This window comes from Excalfactoria chinensis, chromosome 11 (assembly GCF_039878825.1).
Source record: "Excalfactoria chinensis isolate bCotChi1 chromosome 11, bCotChi1.hap2, whole genome shotgun sequence".
In the NCBI taxonomy this organism is placed as follows: domain Eukaryota; kingdom Metazoa; phylum Chordata; class Aves; order Galliformes; family Phasianidae; genus Excalfactoria; species Excalfactoria chinensis.
The window spans coordinates 16,946,614-16,965,966 of record NC_092835.1 but is presented as its reverse complement, the minus strand read 5'-3'; the positions used below and the strand labels follow the sequence as shown (position 1 = coordinate 16,965,966).

The 19,353-nt window shown below is 53.8% G+C and overlaps 1 protein-coding gene across 9 annotated transcripts in view; it reads left to right on the top strand.

Annotated features, from left to right (window-relative positions):
- Window positions 1-19,330, top strand: part of PLEKHG4 (pleckstrin homology and RhoGEF domain containing G4) — a 77,025-nt gene extending 57,695 nt beyond the window's left edge. For 3 of the 9 annotated variants that reach the window (XM_072346424.1, XM_072346433.1, XM_072346426.1), the window contains 9 exons: window positions 10,132-11,018; window positions 12,454-12,703; window positions 13,063-13,152; window positions 13,431-13,655; window positions 14,292-14,462; window positions 14,641-14,854; window positions 15,432-15,548; window positions 15,632-15,895; window positions 16,236-19,324. In XM_072346424.1, coding sequence (XP_072202525.1) covers window positions 10,132-11,018; window positions 12,454-12,703; window positions 13,063-13,152; window positions 13,431-13,655; window positions 14,292-14,462; window positions 14,641-14,854; window positions 15,432-15,548; window positions 15,632-15,895; window positions 16,236-16,564 — 2,547 coding nt within the window. In that variant the 3' untranslated portion in view covers window positions 16,565-19,324. Of the gene's footprint in view, window positions 1-10,131; window positions 11,019-12,453; window positions 12,704-13,062; window positions 13,153-13,430; window positions 13,656-14,291; window positions 14,463-14,640; window positions 14,855-15,431; window positions 15,549-15,631; window positions 15,896-16,235 lie in introns of all 9 variants that reach the window. The other 6 variants (XM_072346428.1, XM_072346431.1, XM_072346429.1 and 3 more) reach the window with 6 other exon arrangements.
- Window positions 19,331-19,353: the final 23 nt, after the last annotated feature.

Below are 19,353 nucleotides of genomic sequence, written 5' to 3'. Positions count from 1 at the left end.
AAGCAAAGCCAGTGGTGGTGTCTGGGAGGTGGGGGAGAAGCTGAAGATCTTGTCTATACTGATTTTGCTCTCCTCTAATGCTGAGCTGCTTTGGCCTTACTGCTGTGATCTTGTCAGTGCCTGCACAACCCCCTTCTCTCTTCCTTAATATCTGAAGGGATCAACAGCAGGAGTCAAAACAGAGTAATGTCCTTGATTTCCTTCTTGTAAAGAGCCTGCGGCATGCCAGACCCCAGGATTCAGGGAAAAGCCTGGAGATGCGTAAGCAATGTACACTATGGTAATGAGCTGGCAAGCTCAGATGTCTCCAAATGTCTCAGTGTGTGCCAAGGGAGCGGAGCGCCCACCGCAGGGATCGTGGTGTTCATACCCTCATACTGCACCGTCTGCGAGGAGTAGGAGCGTTCTATTGGCCTCCTGTCTGCACATGGTGAGCACACTGTGCAAAGGGTGCAGAATGTGGCTGCCAGACAGGCTGTGGAGGGGGTCAGGAGCACCTTGTATGGCCCCTCATGCTGCTGTGCTGTGTTTCTTGCTGTTTGGCAGCCCCAGCGGCCCATCAGAGCTGAGCAAGCTGGGCAGGGCCAGACCACATGGAGCTCATACACGGGCTGGCAGGATTCCCTTCCCAAAGCCACAACCTGTGCCAGGCTGGATGTTTCCATTAGTCCTCGCTTCCTTTCTTGGTGCCTGGAAAGGGCTGTGGGTGGCTGGGCTGAGGCAGGAGTGGTGCAGGAAGCTGCTGTCCATCTCCGACTGCGGGCAGAGCATTGTTTTAGTACCACAGACTCAGCACAGGCATACTGTGGGACATGCCATCTTCCCGTGGCTTTGAGCCTGGTTTGGCCTCTGTCCCTTGTTTACTCAGTTCCACGGCTGCGATGGGGTCTGGCAGTGCTTTGGAGGAGAAGTGGGAAGCTGAGCAAGCAAGGGTGTGTGTTGTACCAAAAGCACCAATGTTGGCTTCTTCTTGAGGTTCCTGGAGGGCTGACCCTTAGCATCCCTCACTCGCTGCCTATCCTGGCTTCACACTGACTTTGCAACAAGCATCCTGTCATTACCAGGAGCTAGAGCAAGCCTCCTTCTCTCTGCTTACCTTGTTAATCTTCAGATGTCTTCCTCTCTTGAGCTTTCTTTGGGCGAAGTTATTTCCCAGCTCATTTTTACTCTCTCTGCATGCTCATGACTTTAGAGTGAGCAAAGCGCCCTGCTGCTTGTGACCCCAGCTTGAAGTCCCCTCCTCCCCCCACCGAGAGCCGTGTGCCCTGTCTGCAGCTAACTAATGTGGTACATCTGATGCACCAGAGCCCACAGCTCAGCCTTTGCCAGCACTGGGCTGTCAGGCGGTCCTGCAGGAGGTCAGTAGCAAAGACATGCAGTGCTATTGGTAAAATGTCCCTGCTGGAAGAAAGCACTGATCCAACCAGACAGAGCAGAGCAGCATCCCACTAGCTCAGCACCTGCATACCTTGCAGCTGTGACGCAGCTGGTACCAGAGCCCTGGATCCAAACTACCCACATCATTACAGGAGGGCCTGGGGCAGCCTCAGCCCCAGAGGCTCATTTCTGGCTTGTCAGGGTGTTGTGCAAGAGGTCTGTTTTGGTGGGAGCTTTGGAACCTTGCCTTGCATCTGCTTTGCGAGGGAAGCCATTCTGAGGCTCAGTGCTTGGGATTGTTGGGGTGAGGTTACTTAACAAATGATAGTGCTTCCCTTGTTGAGATTTGTTTGGACTGTGCTCTGGAGCCTTTTCTTCACCATTTCTCTGGGCCTTGGATCCCATCAAAGGAGCCCAGGGGGGAGCAGGGATCTCCAGCCAGGACCTCCTGCTTCTGAGCCATGTGCCAAGCGTGGCCCAGCCTCTCTCCATCTGCACTGGCATTTGTGAACAGACTGCTTGCTCTCACGTGCGGCTCTGCTTGCACCGTGGATGGCTCTTCTCCTACTCTCACTCACCCCGGCGCCACTTTGTTCTTTGTGGCTTAGAAAACAAAGCCTTTGGCAAGTGAAGGAGGTGCCTACCCTTCCTGGGGGAGGGCCAGCTGGCCTGCATTTGATTATGGCAGCGCCTCCTCATCCCTCCCCATTGTCCTTGCTGCTGCAGGCATGCCAGCGTTCTTGCGCTCCATCCTCTGAACAAGTGCTGCTGCCTCTGGGGCCCAAAGAGGGGCTGGGGGCCTTCCTCCCCCCAGCATAACGCTGCTCTGTGGATCTCCATGCTCTCCATGCACTCTCCCTTTGAGCTAAACTCACCCTGTCCGACCACAGCCGCAGACAGACGCAGCAAACGCTCCTGTAAGTACCAAGTGTCCAGCGGGACTGGCTGATGTGTTGCTTGCATTGAGATTTGTTTGGAAACAGTGTAAAGGAAGCTTGTGTGAGTCCAGCATGCATCAGAGTGCTCTGTGTGCGTCTTCTGTGTGTGTGCAGAGCCCCCTGCATCTTTGCATGGTCCCTCTGAACTCCAGGGCTGTGCTCTGTAAAGGAGCAGCGTCTGTTTCTTAGAGGATATTGCATGGTCTTCATAGCAGGTGGGGTTTAACTGCGTCTAGGAGTTGCTGGTAGGGACCCACACCACCTGGCTGCACACACAGGGCAGATGTTTTGGTGCCCCCTGGGCTGCTGTTGGGTTGTGGGCAGCACAGTGGAGTCGGTGCAGGCTTTGGGCTGTTGAGACTCAATGCTGCTGCGTTCCCAGGGACAGAGCTGAACTCTGTGTGACAGCTCAGATCGGAGCGTGAGAATTGGCTGGCTTCAGCAGATCCCATCACCTGGCAGCTCTCCCCAAAAGTCACAGCTGCTACCTGCTGAGACTTTGGCTTTTCTGCCTGAATTCAGCTGGCGTGCCAGATGTAGCGTCCCAGACCATGACTTAAGAAATGCCAGCCCCTGTCAGGCAGCAAGTTATTGATGTACCTTTTTTGCTCAGCCCTTAGTGAGGGGAGCAAGGTTGTGAATGCAGGAAGCTGGAGATGAGCCTGGGTAGATGGACCTAGAAGAGAGTTAACTGTACTTAAAGGGCTTTGTGATTCCCAGCTCTGGGAATGGACTTGGAGAGGAACTGCAGAGTGTAACTTTACACCAAAGGGTAAAAAGAGACACGTGATGTGTCATCATTGTAGAGCACTTATTACAGGCAGACATACGGGTTGTTGTGCCCCTGTGTTTGTTAACAGCAGACCTGTGCAGGTCAGAGCACGGTTCTGCCTCCAGCACTGCCGAGAGAGCGGGGCCTTCACCATGGCTTACAGCACAGTCTCTTTAATAACAGGTGCTGTTCTCTGCCTTTGCACAGAGATTGACTTGACTTTTCTGGGGAAAGGCTGCATGAAACTCCTTAATTAACAGCTTTCATTTGCTTACTGGTGGAAGTACTGAAGATGATGAAGGTCTGAGAAGCACAACAGCAGATCTCACTGTGCCTTCCTGATGCTGTGAAGCTGCTCTAGGGGAAGCCCCCCGGTGTCTGACAGCAGCTGGCTCATCTCTCCCTCTCTCTTCTCTCTCCTTCCTCAGTTCTACTGTCAGAACGGTGCCCTAGACAGACGTCTCGCCTGCTATCCTCTCTCATTTCAGGGGTGTCCATTTTCATATGCGGTCTCAAGCACTTGGGGGATTGAGCCTACAGGTTGGAAAGTCGATCCTCTTGTCGAGTTCACACAAGGTTAATGCATGAAATCTCTCCCTCCTCCTTCCTGCAAGGTTAATAAGTCCCAACAAAGGGTATTCTTCTGAAGTTTGAAGTTTACAAGGATCCTTGACAATGTAAATCCAGCCTGTGTTAGCTTTTCCAAAGTACGGCCTTTCAAAACTAGTTGCTTGGAGAATGTTTCATGAATTCTCCACCAATTTGCTTTCTAGATCTACCGTCATCTCGGTTATTTTCTCATTGTTCATCAACACCTTCATTGCCAGCTTGGTGTCACAGCACTGTTTTTAGCTCCCAGCAAGCTCTGTGACTGCAGAAGGCTGAATGGTGGAAGCTCCAGCATTCAGTGCTCCTCTCTAGGTGCACAGCAGAGATGTGGAACTCGTGTCAGAGTTGCCTCATCAGAGATAACAGTGGATTACCTGTTTTTTTTTCCATGTGCCACACTGAAGCACAGTTCATGGTTGAAGGTGAGTTCTTGGGGTGAGATGCTTTCCAGCAGCTGCCACAGTGCTTCAGGCTCTGCTTGTGTGACCCTGCTTGTTGGGGTCATTGCTTCTTCTCCCTATCTCAGTGCTGGCAGGGGGGCTGGAGAGCCCCAGCACATAGCATCTTTTGGAATGCTGGCTGCCTGCCCTCAGCTGCCTCTCTGATCCCAGGAATGCCAACATATTTGGACCCCGATGTGCATGCGAGGGTAATGCTTGATGTGCTTTGATCACAGTGCTCTGTAACAGTTTCTTGGTGGCCTTGGCTGCCCGTGAGCATAATCTGACAGTTATCCAAAAATGTGGGGTTTGCTCCACTTCGATGCAGCAGTGAAAGCAAATTTCTTCCAGGATCAGGACCCTGGTAGGCAATCCCTAACGGCAGGGAAGCAGTGTTTACTGTCAGCAGATGTAGGGATTTCCTAGCTTGGGTTCCAGCTGACCTGTGAGAGGAATGCATTGCACTTGAGGTGCAAGATGTGATGCTAGCAGAGGTCTTCCCTCAGCTGGCTTCCGGCCTTGAGCATGTGAGCAGGATGTCGGGTTTGGATGCTTTTTATTTGCTTGGATCTTGGGATGGGAGCTGTGCAGGCGGCAGGCTTTCTGAATGCTCGTGTGCTGGCATCCATCTGGATACTTGGATCCTCCTGGAGTCTGGAATTCCCTTTAGTCACGGGAGTTAAATAGATCTGTTGGGGCAATCTGGACATGGAGCTGCCCTCGGCTTACAGATGGAGCTGTGGCTCACAATGGCTTCGATCTGCATATCAAAGCCCTGCCATATGGACAGGGCTCTGCCCAGGCTCCTTTGGTTGCTCCAGGAGGGCTCAGACCCTTTCAGTTTGCCTCAGTGTGTCCCTTAAACCACGGGCTGAAGAAGGGAGGCCCGACAGATGTTGGCTGGGTTTGGTTTCAGCCCCACATCTCCTGAGGCAGAGCCTTTCTCCTAGCTTAGTGCAGTGGAAGGAGCTGTGCTGCGGGATGGCAATGCACAGGTTGATTTGCTCTCTCATCTGGTCCCCACAGATTGTTTTTAGGGCTGGAAAAGGCCATTTGGGCAGCCTGCCCTTCAGCCAACCAAATTGCAGCACAACCTTTAGAACTAAGCACTCGGTGTGCCACAGGGGGAAGGAGGGGAATTGAAGAGTACAGTGAAAGCACCAGTGCTCCCCATCCAGGCCCGAGGGCATGCTGGAGGTTTCACTGTCCCCAGCTGAGTGTGGAGGATATAATTAACCAGGAGCCAGTGCGGGGCTATTACAGGGGGCGTTTGCACAGTGTGGCCATGAGGCTGTTGGGAGCAACACATGCAAAAACCTCTTGAGGTGACATCAGTCTCAGAGTGGAGAACGATTTGCTGCTGCTGTGCAAGGCACCAGCTTCAGTGAGTCACCGCTCTGGCAGTGGTTTGGTCTTGAATTGGCCTGCAGCTCTCACCAAAAGGAGTTCTACCCTTGGCTAAAAAAAGCATGAAATCTCTGCCCCTTTCCTCCTCCTTCTCTTCTAGGCAGTGGTTGCACGTTCACAAACACACACCTACTCCTTCACACCTCTGGTTTTTCACCATCAGTAAAAATTCAACTTTGTTCCAGTCAGCCTGGGGGTGTTTTTATGGCTGCTGTGCCCAGGTGGGGGATCTGTCCCTGGGTCCCAGCTGTTGGTGGCAGCAGATCTCAGCGCTCAGTTGTGCCTCACAAGCTCTCTTTGCTCCTATAGCACAGCACTGCTGCGTTCTCTGCTGTGTGCCCCTAACTGCAGCTGTGCTGTTGGCAGTGTCCAAGGGTGAGGCTGGGCTGGCACACACTGAGTAACTAGAGAGACATCAGGAAGGAGGGAGGATGATACGAAGGCTGTGAAGCAGCATCTGTTCTTTAGTAAGAAGGGATGGTAAGCAGAATTGTACTGACTTTACTTTGCGGCGAGAGCTCATGAGAAGATGGGCAGTGCTTCCAATGCAGAGGCTGGTCTGTAGCAAACACAAACGTTAAAGTTTCTGACTGTGCTGGGAGCAATCTTAATTTGCAGTGCTTTGGGCTCAGGAGGTATTTAAAAGTTGAGACAGCCCTGCTGATGAGACAAAAGTAAGCAGTGAGGAACCTACCTAAAGGCACGGAGCAAAAAGGGGGGAGAGTGGGGGAAACTACCTTGTGTGCTGCTGGGAGGTTCTCTGCAGCTGCAGAGAGGGCAGGCCTCAGGTGTTCACTGCCCAGCTTCCAGTTTAGTGCATATAAATATATACATACACTCGTGTGTGTGTCTGGCACAGATTGCTGTGTGGACGCTCTGAATCGCAGCGAAGCGAGGGTTATTGTGGCTTGTTGTGATTCATTAGTTGAGTCAGCCTGCTCCTAATGGAGCCACACTAGGTGTTGCTTGGCAGTTGCAGCAGTAAAAAGAAGCACAAGCACTTGCCAACTGCAGAGCAACCAGCCACAAGTGCCCTTTGGGTCGTCGTGTTGCCATTAAGTGAGGAGAAATGGTGCACAATCCCATTTCATCCAATTATCTTCTCCTGTTATTTAGCCTCTTCTGGTCTTGTCAAGGCTCAGCTGCCCAAGGGCAAAGGAGGGGAGTTTTGAGCTCTGTTCACGTTCACCCGGAGTGCTGCTGCACTGTCGAAGCGTGTTTCTCTGATCAGTTTCCCCTGTCCTTGTTCTGTAGTTGAAGCTGCCTGTGGATCCATCCCTCTCTGATGCCCATGTGGCCTGTTATATTCCCCGCTGACTGCTGCCACTTCCCCATGCCTTTTTCTTTCCTGCCCAGCTGTGGGCATCTGCCTCTTCTGTTGCTCTTACACCCAGGGAATTTAGTCTGTGCCTGCCCGTCACCCTTTGTCCCCCTGTGGTGTTTGTACAGCAACTCGGTAACAGGCAGCAATGCAAATACTGGACTGAAAGTGCTAGTGTAGGCAAACCAGTGATGTTAGTGGTCAGCCCTATTGGGGGGGGGGAGACATCAGGGACACAGCAACTCAGGATTCATTTAGTGTTGTCTTTCAGGAGGGTGCTTAAAGCTGAGCGGCAGCCCTGCAGGACGTGGTTTTGGTTAGTCTGCTTTCTGCTGCTAATGAATCCCAGACAGGACTTCGCGTGCAGTGCAGAATAGACAAATGCAACAGGGTGGGGGACAGGGTAACAGCAAACCTCTGCTTGTAACTGGTGGCTTTGCTGAAAGGCTGCGATCTGAAATTGCATGCTTTCTTGTACCTCCAGGGGCAGCTGCTTGCTTGTACAGCCCCAGATCCTGCTAGAAGTGAGCAGAGGCCTTAGCATTGAGACATGGGAAAAGCATTGCAACACCCAGAAGAGAATACCCTGTTTTTTCCACAGCTCTCCTTTGTTTGGTGACAACTTGCTTTGCATCTTGCTTGCACTTTGGGTTGGTGGGGCTGTTTTCTCTCTCTGTGAAAGGAAGGGGACCTGGCCTGCTCCCAGGCAGGCTGTCCTCCGCACACTTCAGTAGTTCTCGTGTGAAGCACAGCCCCTTCCCCCCGCCTGCTCTCTGGTTTCCAGGGCTCCTCGATCTGGTATTTAGGCTAGCAGCATTTGCTTGTGAATAGCCAAGCCCAGCCGTGGGCTGCAGAGGTGGCCCTGCCTCAGTCGGCTGCAGAAGATGGTGATGCACAGTGAGACATGGACCCGCTCCATCCCACTGGGCAGGTAGGAGGGAGTATTTTCCTAGTTAACCATCCTGCCCTCTGCAGGTCCTGCAGCCTTGCTCTTTCACTGTCAGTATTGAGGCTGAGCAAAGTGTGAGTGGAACTGAGGACCTTCTCTAGGCTCGCAGAGCAGTGGGCTTGTTGCTGTCTGCAGACTGATAACTCTTTCAGGAAGTTTTCAGTCTGGATAACTTTGCTTTTGATATATTTCACTGTAAAATGGCTTTTTAACTGGGGTTGGTCTGAGCTGCTGGCATACAGGTCAGTCTACAGCCATGAGTCCCTGCTTACGTTGTGCCTAAGGGGACCCACTGGTGTCTGGGGCTGAGAGACCAGGAGGAATGTGGGGGCTTTGTGTTAGGTTCAGTCTGGAACCAGTGATAGCAAACATTGGCTCACGTGTGATCTGGGACTGCTGGGAGGCAGAGCCAGCCACCTTTCCCTGGCCTCTGTGTGCAGATGGCACTTGTGCAGTGCCAGCAGAGACAGACACGAGGAGCTTCTGCCCTCGATGTGCTGCCAGCCTTGCCGTGATGAACCAAGCAGGGATAAGTGTGGTCAGCAGTGCCTTTGGCTGTTCTGTGGCCCAGCAGGTCCCCAGGAGCGCAGCCTCCCTGCAAGCCCAGCAGGACAGCCTGCTGCTGCTCCTTGTGCTGCCACTGCATGGCCAGCCCTCTGCAGGCAGGAGGCACACTTCTCCCTCTGAGAGCTGCAGTAACTACTTGTCTATAGGGCATAGATTGAAAGCTGAGGTAGAGGCTTCTTCCTGCCTGGTTCCACATCTCAGTTGGGAGCATTGAGCCCCGCTGCACTTAGAGCTGTGTTGAAAAGCCATAGCCCTGCTTACTCCCCCAGTGCTCCATGTCTTTAGTGCCCATTGTGGTGTGGCTGGGTCGCTACATGGCTTGTCATGTCCTGGGACAGAGATGTCAGCAATGCTCTTACCTGTGTGGTGATGCTTCCCTCTGCATGCAGGGGCACACTGCCCATGGATAGGGCTGCTGTTTTGTGTGCTGAATGGGACAGTTGGAGCAGATGACGTGGCTGGAAAAAGCCTTGGTGGCCACTTAGCATGTTAGCAGGCAAGCTGTGGAGGCTTGCTGCCATTGTGCAGGGAACAAAGCTGAGCTATTCACTAGCCTGTGACAGGCACTGGGGAGGGTAGAAATGCTGTGGGATTGAGTTCTTTGCTGCCTTACAGTCCTTGCCAGGAGCAGACAGATAGCATATGAAGATGAGGTCTGGTGGGGCTGTGTCTCAGTGTGGGATGCAGCCCTGGTTCCTCTTTGCCGAGGTTGCAGGCAGATCTGTAGATGAGAAATAAAAGCAGCTTCTAAACTGCTCCTTTCTCCCATTTGAGAATGAAAGTGAAGTCCTCAGTCTAGGGGAAGCCCTGCGTGGGACGTCTGCCCTCCTGGTGGCAATAAAAACCAGGCTGTCCTCTGGGGAATACAGAAGCCTCCAGATCTTGGATAAATCAGACCCTCTGGGATCTGGCATCTCATCTGCCCACTGCAAAGCCCTCTGACCCCAGCAGCACAATGCCTGGACTTCAGTGAGTGGCAGGTCCCGGGGCCTGTGCTGGTGATGGGGGACGAGGGGCTGCTGCTGTGTGGGGCTCCTTGAGAGGTGTTTTCACTGTGCAGCTGCTGGCTTCTGAAGCAGCTCCTTGCTCTGTATGAGTAATGGGGCTGGCTGCACGCACAGCACGCAGCTGCAGCTTTGGAGAGAAGTGCCTGTCCTCAGAGCAAGGCAAATCCTTGTGTGCAGCAGTCCTGTCTGTCAGGGGGTCTGAGGCTGCTGCCTTCATTCCTGGGATTGAGCGCAGGGTATGTGGGGCCATGGCAGCCAGGCACTCTTCCTTAGTTGTATAAATAAGTGTGGTGGCATTTCATCCCACTTCTGCTCAACTGATGGGGCAGAGCTGTACCTGCACAGCCTGTGTCTGCTCCACTCAAGCTGAGCCTTGTGAAACTGCTCCCAGTATTTCCACAGCAACAGAAATAACCTGCAGGGCCGTACCAAGGTGTGCAAATTCCTGCCAGCAGCTTCCTTGGGATCCCCCCAGGGAAGGCAGACATGCCCGGCAGTGTGGGCACTGCGGTGGCAGTGGGGCTGTGGCCGAGCAGCAGGCACAGCTGAAGCCTTCAGCATAAGGAGCTGTTTGTTCTGCTGAATTGTTAAGCCCCATTGACAATAGCAGCCCCCCTTTCCCTCACACTTGAGGAACTGCATTGGCCACACACTGATCCTTTCTCTTGTCTGGCACTTTGGGCACCAAGTTGGGGTTATTCTTCCCTGAGTGCCTCTGACTGGTTGCTGCTTTTTGTTCTGCAGGCGTACGAGTGGGCCTTGGAAGGGATGCGACACCTCGCCTGCATCAGCATGGAGGAGTGCAGCTCCGCCGAGCACTGCGCCGGAGTCATCAAGTGCCTGGAGAACTACAAGGAGCAGCACCCAGACATCAGCGATGCCCGCTTCCAGGAGATGAAGGAGCTGGCCTGCGAGCTGAAAAGTGACAAAGGGCTCAAGCAGTGGAAATTCGCGTGGTCCAAATGCCAGGAGACCAAGCTGGTTTTTGAAAAGAAGCTGGAAGCTGCCTTGAGAACCAGGAGGGCACTGCTGTCAGAGCAGCCACAGGTGGGCAGCGAGGCTGGCAGCGTGTCCCACCGCAGGCACTCTGAGGGGGCTGCCCCCAGCCCGCAGTGGGACAGAACTCCTGGCATGTCCCACGGCCGGCCCAGTCGCTCCACAGGGTGGACTAAAGAGAAAACTCCCTCGCCCTCCCTGAGTTGCCCTGGTGATTTTGGTGCTGGGGAAGAATTTGCCTGCCAAGCTGCTCTTGGGGCCGGGCCTCATGTTGGCAGAGTTTCTTTTGGAAGCGGGGCCTCCAAGTCACCAAAACTGCCTGAGGAGAAGTCAAACCTGGAGAGCATCTTAGAAACGCTGGAGATGAAGCCATCCTGTGCCTCTACTCCTACCTCTGGGAAGCTGCCTCCCAAGAGGATGCTCCGTAAGGCCCAAAGCTTCGACCTGCCCTGTGGGGAGAGCCTGTGGTCAGGTTGCCAGAGGACGCTGAGTGAGCCAGCCAGGTATGGCAACACTGGTGTGTTCATCAAGGGGCTGGAAGTGAGCAGCACGGAGCTGGTGGACAGGACATTTGCACTGCGACAGCTGGAGGGACAGCGGGGCTGTGGCTCTGCAGAGGCCAGGAGCTGGGGCAGGTGAGTGACCGTAGTGCTCAGCACTGCAGAGGGAAAGGGAAACACAAGTGGTCGGTCTCCCTTTGTGGCTTCTGTAGCATTGTTCCTCCAAAAGCAGGAAATGAGCAGTTCTCAGATAGAGGGAGCACTGCTGATAACTGGTGATGAGCGTCTGCAGGTGTGTGGCACTCAGGGTCATACAAAGCCCGCACCACAGGTGCTGCAGCAGAGCAGAAGCAGGGTGTCATGCCCTCACACTCCTCTGGGGCTGTACCTAGATGATAGGGAGGCACTTCTAGCATTCTGGCAGCTACTTCAGAGGTATGGTGGTGTTTGTAGTTGCCCTTTAGGTCTGTAATCTCTGTTGGAGCGACCCACAGCTGGCTTTTGTTCTGCTCTTTCCCTTCTCTGTCTTTGAGGATTCTGTTTTTTGTATTACTGCAATGTGTCTCCATATGGAGAGCCCAGGGATCTGAGATGTTCTTAGAAGGGAGTCACTGGGCAGGTCTCTAAACTGCTCTCATAGAAGAAAGAAAGAAAGAAAGAAAAGGAAAAAAAAAGTTTGGAATAGATAAAGATGTCCTGGTAGGGCAGTCAGGAAGGGTCTGTGTGCCTCCATCAAAGGGCTGGATCCAGGCAGGAGTGGTCTGAAGGGTCTCTGTCCAGCAATGGGAGCTGTTGGACTCCTGTCCTCCTTCCCTTCCTCTTCCTCCCCAAGTAGAGAAGTGGGAGGGGGAGATCAGCAGATGGGTGCAGCTCTGCAGGACCCAGTTTGCTGCTGGTGTGAGAGGTGAGAACCCTGAACTAGATGTGGGGACCACAGAGCTCCTCTGCTGCTTCTGCTCTGCAGAAGCTCTGCTTCCTTCTCTGGAAGGAGCTCAGCACATGTCAGTAGAGCTCACAGCAGGGGATGAGCACCAGAGGCAGACTGCTGACCTTGTGCTTCTCAAAGGAGCAGCAGCATGTGGAAGTTTGGACTTCTGAACAGCCAAAGGAGCTGCAGGAGAAGCTGAGGAGCAGGGAAGGCAGGCACATGGTGCAGGTGGTTGTGTCTGGTGCTGCACTGCCTCGCAGTGGAGACCTCCAGTACTGAGGAGCAATACAGTCCATTCAGAGGCACACGGAGTGACCTGTGCTATGAAGTGCTGTGCAAAAGCCACTGGTGTTTCTGCTCTCCTTTTTTTAGAAGCACAGTGATTTATGGGAGCAGCCTGTTGTGTCCAGGAGCAGGACTGGACCCTGCTGAGATTGGTTTAGGACCACAGCCAGCTCAGGGCTTCCCTTCCTGATCAGAAAAGCTGCGGAGTTCCTGGGGTTAGCTACCAACTTTGAGTTCTCACAGAAGGCTGTGGGTCTGGGTTTAGGCGGTACTAAGGGAGCTATGAGGCCTGGGGAGGGCTTTAGGGAGCAGCCCTTTGCTGCAGCGTCCCTTCAGGGCAGCTGTTCTCTCCTGCAGCAAGCTGCGGCACATCATCGATGAGATGGTGACCACGGAGCGGGAGTACGTCAGGTCGCTGTGCTACATCATTGAAAGCTACTTCCCTGAGATGGAGCGCCTGGATCTGCCCCAGGACCTGCGGGGGAAGCGCAGCGTCATTTTTGGGAACCTGGAGAAACTCTATGACTTCCACAGTCAGTACTTTCTGCGGGAGCTCGAGAGCTGCTGCAACCACCCCCTGCGCGTCAGCCACTGCTTCCTGCGGCACGTAAGGCATCAGTCTCCTGGGGTCGAGCTCCTCCACACTTGGTTACTGTGTGCCTATTAGTCTAGCTGCTCAGCTGTGCCTTGGTGGGCTGTGGTTTTTACTGGGATGGTAAATACGTGTTTATTGGGGTATGCAATGAGCAAGGGATAACAGGAAAATGGATGGAAAAAGTCCTAGCTACTGTGGGAGTAGGAAGGTGAGAACATTGCCCTGCTCTTGCTGGACTTAAAGCCTGTCTTGGTGGACAGGAGGCTCTGGTGCAGCCTGGAAGAGGCAGAAGTGCTGCAGTAACCAACCCAGGGCATGGCTATTGCAGGTCCTAGGTCTGCCCAGGCCTCACTCATGAATCTCTTTTGCAGAAAGACCAGTTTGGGATGTACGCCTTATACAGCAAGAACAAGCCAAAGTCAGACTCGCTGCTGGCCAGCCACGGGAACACCTTCTTCAAGGTAAACACTACTGCTCATATCCATGGTTTCTCATGGTGTTTGGGTCACTGCCCAGCACCCTATGTCTTCTGGCACAGCCCTGCACAAGTGTACGTGGGGCTAGGGGCGTGCAGTGAGTGCTTTGGGAAGGTGCCCAGCACATGACAGCATCCATCCTGTTTCCCTGCGGAGTAAGCAGAGTAGCCCTATTGGGAAGATGAGACCCTGGTCAACTTGGGATGTGTCTGTGCCTGTGCAGGGCCCTGGGGCTGGTCTTGCTGACAGTGCTGTGTTTTCAGTTCAAGCAGGTGCAGCTGGGGGATAAGATGGACCTGGCCTCGTACCTGCTGAAACCCATCCAGCGCATGAGCAAATACGCTCTGCTCCTGAAGGACCTGATCAAGGAGTGCAGCGAGGCACAGGAGCAGGAGCTGGGCTACCTCCGAGCAGCAGAGGAGATGGTGAAGTTCCAGCTGCGGCACGGGAATGACTTGCTGGCCATGGATGCCATCCGTGACTGTGACGTATGTTTCAGTGTCCTCTCCTGCTTGGGGGCTTAGCTACATTTCTGTCCCCACCCCGCCGTGGGCTTAGGGTCTTTGGGTTGTGCAGCACATCCCTGTAGTGATCAGGGTGCTGAGACCTGGAGCACAGGGCAAGGATGCAATGGGTCTTGGCAGTCTCCTGATCTGCTGCAGGCTCAGGGTGGAGGAAGATGGATTTGGAGCAAGCAGAACTGAGGTGCTTGCTTTCTGACCTGGGTGTGCCTGCGTGGCAGCTGGGTGGGCATCCTTTCCTTGTCAGTTCACTTCATCCTCCAAGAGGAGGCCAGGCTGGTGCCTTCAGCTGCCAGCTCAGAGGTTTGTCACAGGTCTGTGTGGGGTGACAGGAGCAAGTTGTGAGTGGCTTGTGCCACTTGGAAAGAGCTGCAGCTCTCACTTCAGCTTTGAGCCAGTTGTTGTGGCCAGATGTGGCCACTAGCGATGCCATGCAGCCCAAGGGGACACAGTCCTTACCTCTCCAAGGAGACAGGCAGTGGCTACTTCTTCCCCTATGGGCCACTTGTGGGACCTGTGCTCTGTGTCTGCGTCTGCCCAGCCCTGGGCTCCCTGCTGCTGGGAGGGCTGCTGGGTCCTTACCAGGCTGTTCCCTGTGGCCAGGTGAACCTGAAGGAGCAGGGGCAGCTGGTGCGGCAGGACGAGTTTGCCATCTGGCTGGGCCGCAGGAAGTGCCAGCGCCACGTCTTCCTCTTTGAGGACCTGATCCTGTTCAGCAAGCCCAAGAGGATCGAGGGTGGCTTTGATGTGTATATCTACAAGCGCTCCTTCAAGGTAAGGGCAGCTGTGTAGGTTGCTCTTGTGCAGGAAGTGACTCTGGACTTCTCCCTGAAGGTTTTGTGTCCCCTTTCATCGGGTCATCTTCCTCCCCTGCCCTGCCTGCCACTGAGTGCACCTTTCCTGCTCCTGGTGCAGCCCCAGCTGATGCTTTGCTCTTCCTTCTTTCTGGCAGACTGCAGACATTGGTCTGACAGAAAACTCTGGGGACAGTGGCCTGCGTTTTGAGATCTGGTTCCGAAGGCGGAAGTCCAGCGACACTTACATCCTCCAGGCCAGCTCAGCTGAGACCAAGCAGGCCTGGACCAGTGACATTGCCAAGATCCTGTGGCAACAGGCAGCCCGCAATAAAGGTGTGATTCCTTCCCAGGGCGTCTGTGCCGCAAAAGGTGCGGGAGCCCCGTTCAGCTCGTGCTGTTCTGAGTAGGTTTGGAGCCTATTACCAGACAGCTTTGTGCAGCAAGCAGCCGTGTCCCTGCATGCAGCCTCAGGAGCATGTGCTGGGGTTGGCTGAGTGCTGTCCCTTCCCTGCCCCTTGACCCTGTAGGCCCTGATGGCAGTCCGTACTCTGTGTGGCTGTGTGCCCTGAGAGAAATGGGATATGTCAGTATGGGTTTCCTGCCCTGTGAGAGTGGCACCGCTTGTGAAAAGCTCACTGTTCTCCCCACAGCCTTGCTGTCAGAGTGGCAGCTGCCTGGCTCAGCCTGGCTGAGTCCCTCCCCTCCACCTCAAGCTTCCTGCTTGGCAGGACACTCACAGCTGGCATGGCACTGGACCCTGGGGCCAGAGCAAAGCATGACTGTTTGTGCAGACTCCTGAGGGCTGGGGAGTGGTGGGAGAAAAGGTGGAATGGGGGTATCTTGGGAGCAGCCTGCCCCTGGGGCAGCAGGATGCCTGCAGAGAGGGCTGGGGCAGCCTGGCAGGCGGCTGTGGGTTGCTGTTGAACACCTTGCTCTTCCCCTGCAGAAATCCGCATGCAGGAGATGGTCTCCATGGGTGTGGGCAACAAGCCATTCCTGGATATCAAACCCAGTGAGGCTGCTATCAATGACCGTGCTATCGACTACATCATGAAAGGCAGAGGTAGGTGCCAGCCTCGCCTGTCCCTGCTCCAAATGAGCCCAGCAGGCTGGCACTCATGGCTTTTCCGTTGTGTTTTGTGATAGCTGCCAGGACCAGAGCATCAATTGCAGTGTCTCTCTTCGACCATTCCAACCCCTACAAGAGGACGCAGGCGCAGCTCTCTGCTGGCGGTACCCCTGCTGCATATGGCCCATCCTCCTCCTCACTGCTGGGACCCCTCAATCTGCACATGTACCTGGACCAGGCGCTGCTGCCCGGTGTCCTGGCCCCCCGACGCCCCTTTGATGTCAGCCCCTGCATTGAAGAAGATGAGCTGGAGCATGAGACAAGCAGCCAGCCATCGCTGAGTACGTATGGGCCTCCTATGCTGCTGCACACTGGGGATGTGTCCTTGGTGTCTCTGTGCTGTGTGCTCGTCCCCGCTGTGCGGTCACACCAGGCTCACTGGAGTCACAGCAGAGCCAGCCCTGCGTGCTAGCCCCAAGCTAAGCTGTCTGCTGTTCAATCTGCAGCACTGTTTATTACAGTTCCTTAGAGTGTTTTGGTGCCTGTGGCTTTAAAGTGGCCCAGACAGCACTGAGACTTAGACCGTATCTCTGCAGGAGTGTTTGTTACTGGGTGCATGTGGCACTGGTGGCATAGGCCAAATTCGTGGTCCTCAGAATGACCTTTCTGTTTTTACCCCAGCCACAGAGAGCTCCGAGTCATCACACTGCATGTCAGGAAGTGGCTCCAGCGGCTCCGACAGTGGCTGTGTCTCCAGCATCCCACAAGAAAGCTTCTGTGAAGACATGGGTTCACCTCCCTACGTTCCCCTGGCCTCGCAACACAGCTCTACAATGGAGGGCAAACCCCGGTTCACGAACAGCCAGTACATTTCTGCAGTAAGTGCAAGCAGCCAAAGCACTCTCTTCACTCTGCCCGTTCCCACTGCTGCCTCCCCGGTTCAAGGCATTGCCTCTCACGTGGGGACTGAAGATGCTGCTTTTGGGCTGGGAGTCGCTGTGGGGAAGTGATGCTTCCTCCTGCAGAGACTCGCCTCTTCTGGGGCAGGCGAGAGCCCCCGTATTGTGAGAGCCTCACCTTCGGTGACCGAGATCCCTGAGGAGATGCACTGGAAAGGATCAGCAGTGCTGGAGGCTGCGTCAGAAGGGGACGCTGCACATCCCGGGGTTGAATGGATGGAGCTGTGCCGCAGATGCTGCTGAGCTCCTTCCCTGGGAGGTTTGGGCCTTATGTGGGGAGCGATGAGATGGAGCGGTGGGGAAGAATGGCAGCCTGTTGCTCTGTGATGTAACTGCTTCTCCTCTTAGTTCCTGAGGGTTCTCAGCCACCCCCCTTCCCACTAGCTTGTGTCCTGACGCTGTTGTCCTCTAACCCCGTACTAATGCTGGCTTCTCTCCTCTGCAGAAAGCAGGCCAGGCCACCATAAGTCCCTCGACAGTAGTGTGATCCCCTCTGCATACGTATACGGCCTAAGGAAGTGGAGTTGTTGTAAGTAGCCCCTGAAGAGGATTTTCCAGCTGCTCCGAGTGCTGGTCACATTTGTCAGGAGCTCTGAGACAGGAGAGCCTCACCCTCAGCTTCCCCTGAGAAGCTTTCCATGCACATTCCTGACCAGCCTCTGAGGCTCTCATTGATCTAGTTAGAGTTGACCAACTCCCACAGCCAGAGCCATCACCTTAAATAACATGTCTGATGCCTCTGGTTTGAAGGAGCAGTAGCAAAACCAGCAGAACCACGTTCAGGTAGCAGAGGTTGAGCACCACCTCACTCATACGTCAGTGCTCAAATGAGCTTCTCTGCTCTCATTGCTGCCCAGCTCTCTAACCACTAACCTGTTTCTTGTGGCTGTTCGCCAGAATCCTGCTCTTCCTTTTGTCCCACTGAGCTCCCTTGAGGGGGAGTCCATGGCATTCTCCCCAAGCTGGATTTATCCCAGTTTCCTTTGAACCTCCCAAGGAAACTGTAGGCAGCACCAATCACAGGAGCCTGGTAGGTTGTGAGCAGAAAGTCCTGAGGGGAACCACCAGGTGTTGTTCCCCAGGATCAGGGCTTGAATGGGCAAGGCACGGGTTGACGGATGGTGGAGCCCATGCCTTGTGACCTGCAGGTTGGGGTGTTGTACTGACCTAAACAGTGCCAGCTACCGAGGTTAAGGCTGGGGACCCCAACCCCTTTTGGGGCAGGCGGCAGACAGGACCTTCTGAAGCAGTCACAGCTGCAGTGGGGTTTGCTGGCCCGCTGCGGTGACGGCAGCACGTGGCCTTGGGTGAGTCCTGAGGCACAGGGGCAGCTCTCAGCCCGGGAAACACAGCCTCCCACTGAGGCACCTCCAGCAAAATGTTCTTTCTGCACCAAAACGCAGCTCTGTCAAACCGTGGCTTTAAAGTATTTGGCAAACTCACAGCTGGCCAGGCTGGGGAGCTGCAGGCTGCGGATCCTGCCGCCTCGTAGGAGTGCAGCCAGTCTAACCCATTGCACGGTGCTGTGTTCCAGGTTTGATTGCCATTTCAAACTCACTGAAGACCCCAGGCCTCTGACCAGCAGGAGGAGACAGTCTTCATCTCTGAAGATGTTTTTACACTTAAACGGGCTCTGTCAGACAGCACAAAAGCTGACCTCTGATGGGGGGGAAGCCTGGGAAGGTTTCTGTCAGCTACGCTTATAGCTCTGGTGTTGGATGGGACCTTGGGCATTTGATACTTGTTAGCCCTATATTTATAAGTAATAAGTAACATAGCTGTTTGGAAAAAAAGAAAAACTGTATTATTTTTAAAGCTATGTGCTGTACAGATTTTTGTTACATTGACCCTGTTCCTATTTGTTCTGCAAGCTGCACATTTTATAAAGTTTTTGGAAGGGCAAGAAGAGAAACCAAGGTATTTAAGAAAAGTAGAGTAACTTTCCGTTTCAGGGTTATATTGACCTGGAGCTCGAGCTTAACGTCCTTCCTTATGTTCTAAATATGTCTATCATAGCAATAATTTATTTTCTTGGCTTAACACTCCTGTTTTAATAAAAGCAAGTTTCATTGTTACAGTGAATTGTTTTCTTCAGACCATTCTTCCAGTGCCTCAGTGCTGAGCTTCTCTGTCTTAACCCCCTGCTCTGCAGTGCTAACCCACCAGCTTGCTGTGCCCAGCAGGAGTGCCTTCCCCGAGGTGAGGTGGGGGCAGGGAGGGGGGGCTGTGTGTTAGGGGCTGAGCTGTCCCCCCCCCAGCTCCTCTGTGCAGCTGCTGGCCCAGTTCTCAGCGAGCAGCACCAACCTGAGGCTGCTGCTGGGCCTGCTGCAGGGGTTGTGAGCAGCCAAACTCAGACCACACATTACCCTCAACTTGTTCCTCTCGACTCTGGAAATACCTGTACTGTACGTAAAACTCTTGTTTATTTTTAATGAGGTGAATGTGTCTTGTTTTGGTTTTTAAACAAAGCTTATTTTGTAGGCAGCAGCTGGAGCACAGCTGACATCTTTGTATATGAAACTGTGTGGGGAACGGTTGCACTGGGATGCATTGAAAAGTTACTGTTTTAAAACCATTGCTAAGTTAATGCAAGGTTTGGGGCTCTCAAGGCAGCAACAGCTCATTGTCACCAGAGGGGAAGAGTTTACCAAGGCAAAAAATACTTGCTGAATGTTTCAGTTCCAAAGGTTTCTGTATTGCTGGAAAACCAACCAAAACCCAACCCACAAACAAAAACCTTCATGTTTACCTGATGCTGGTTGTTTGTTTTTTTTTTCAGGGTTTGATTTGTCTAATAAAGGTTATTTTCTTTATGTGAATCTTGTTGCTGTGTGGCATGG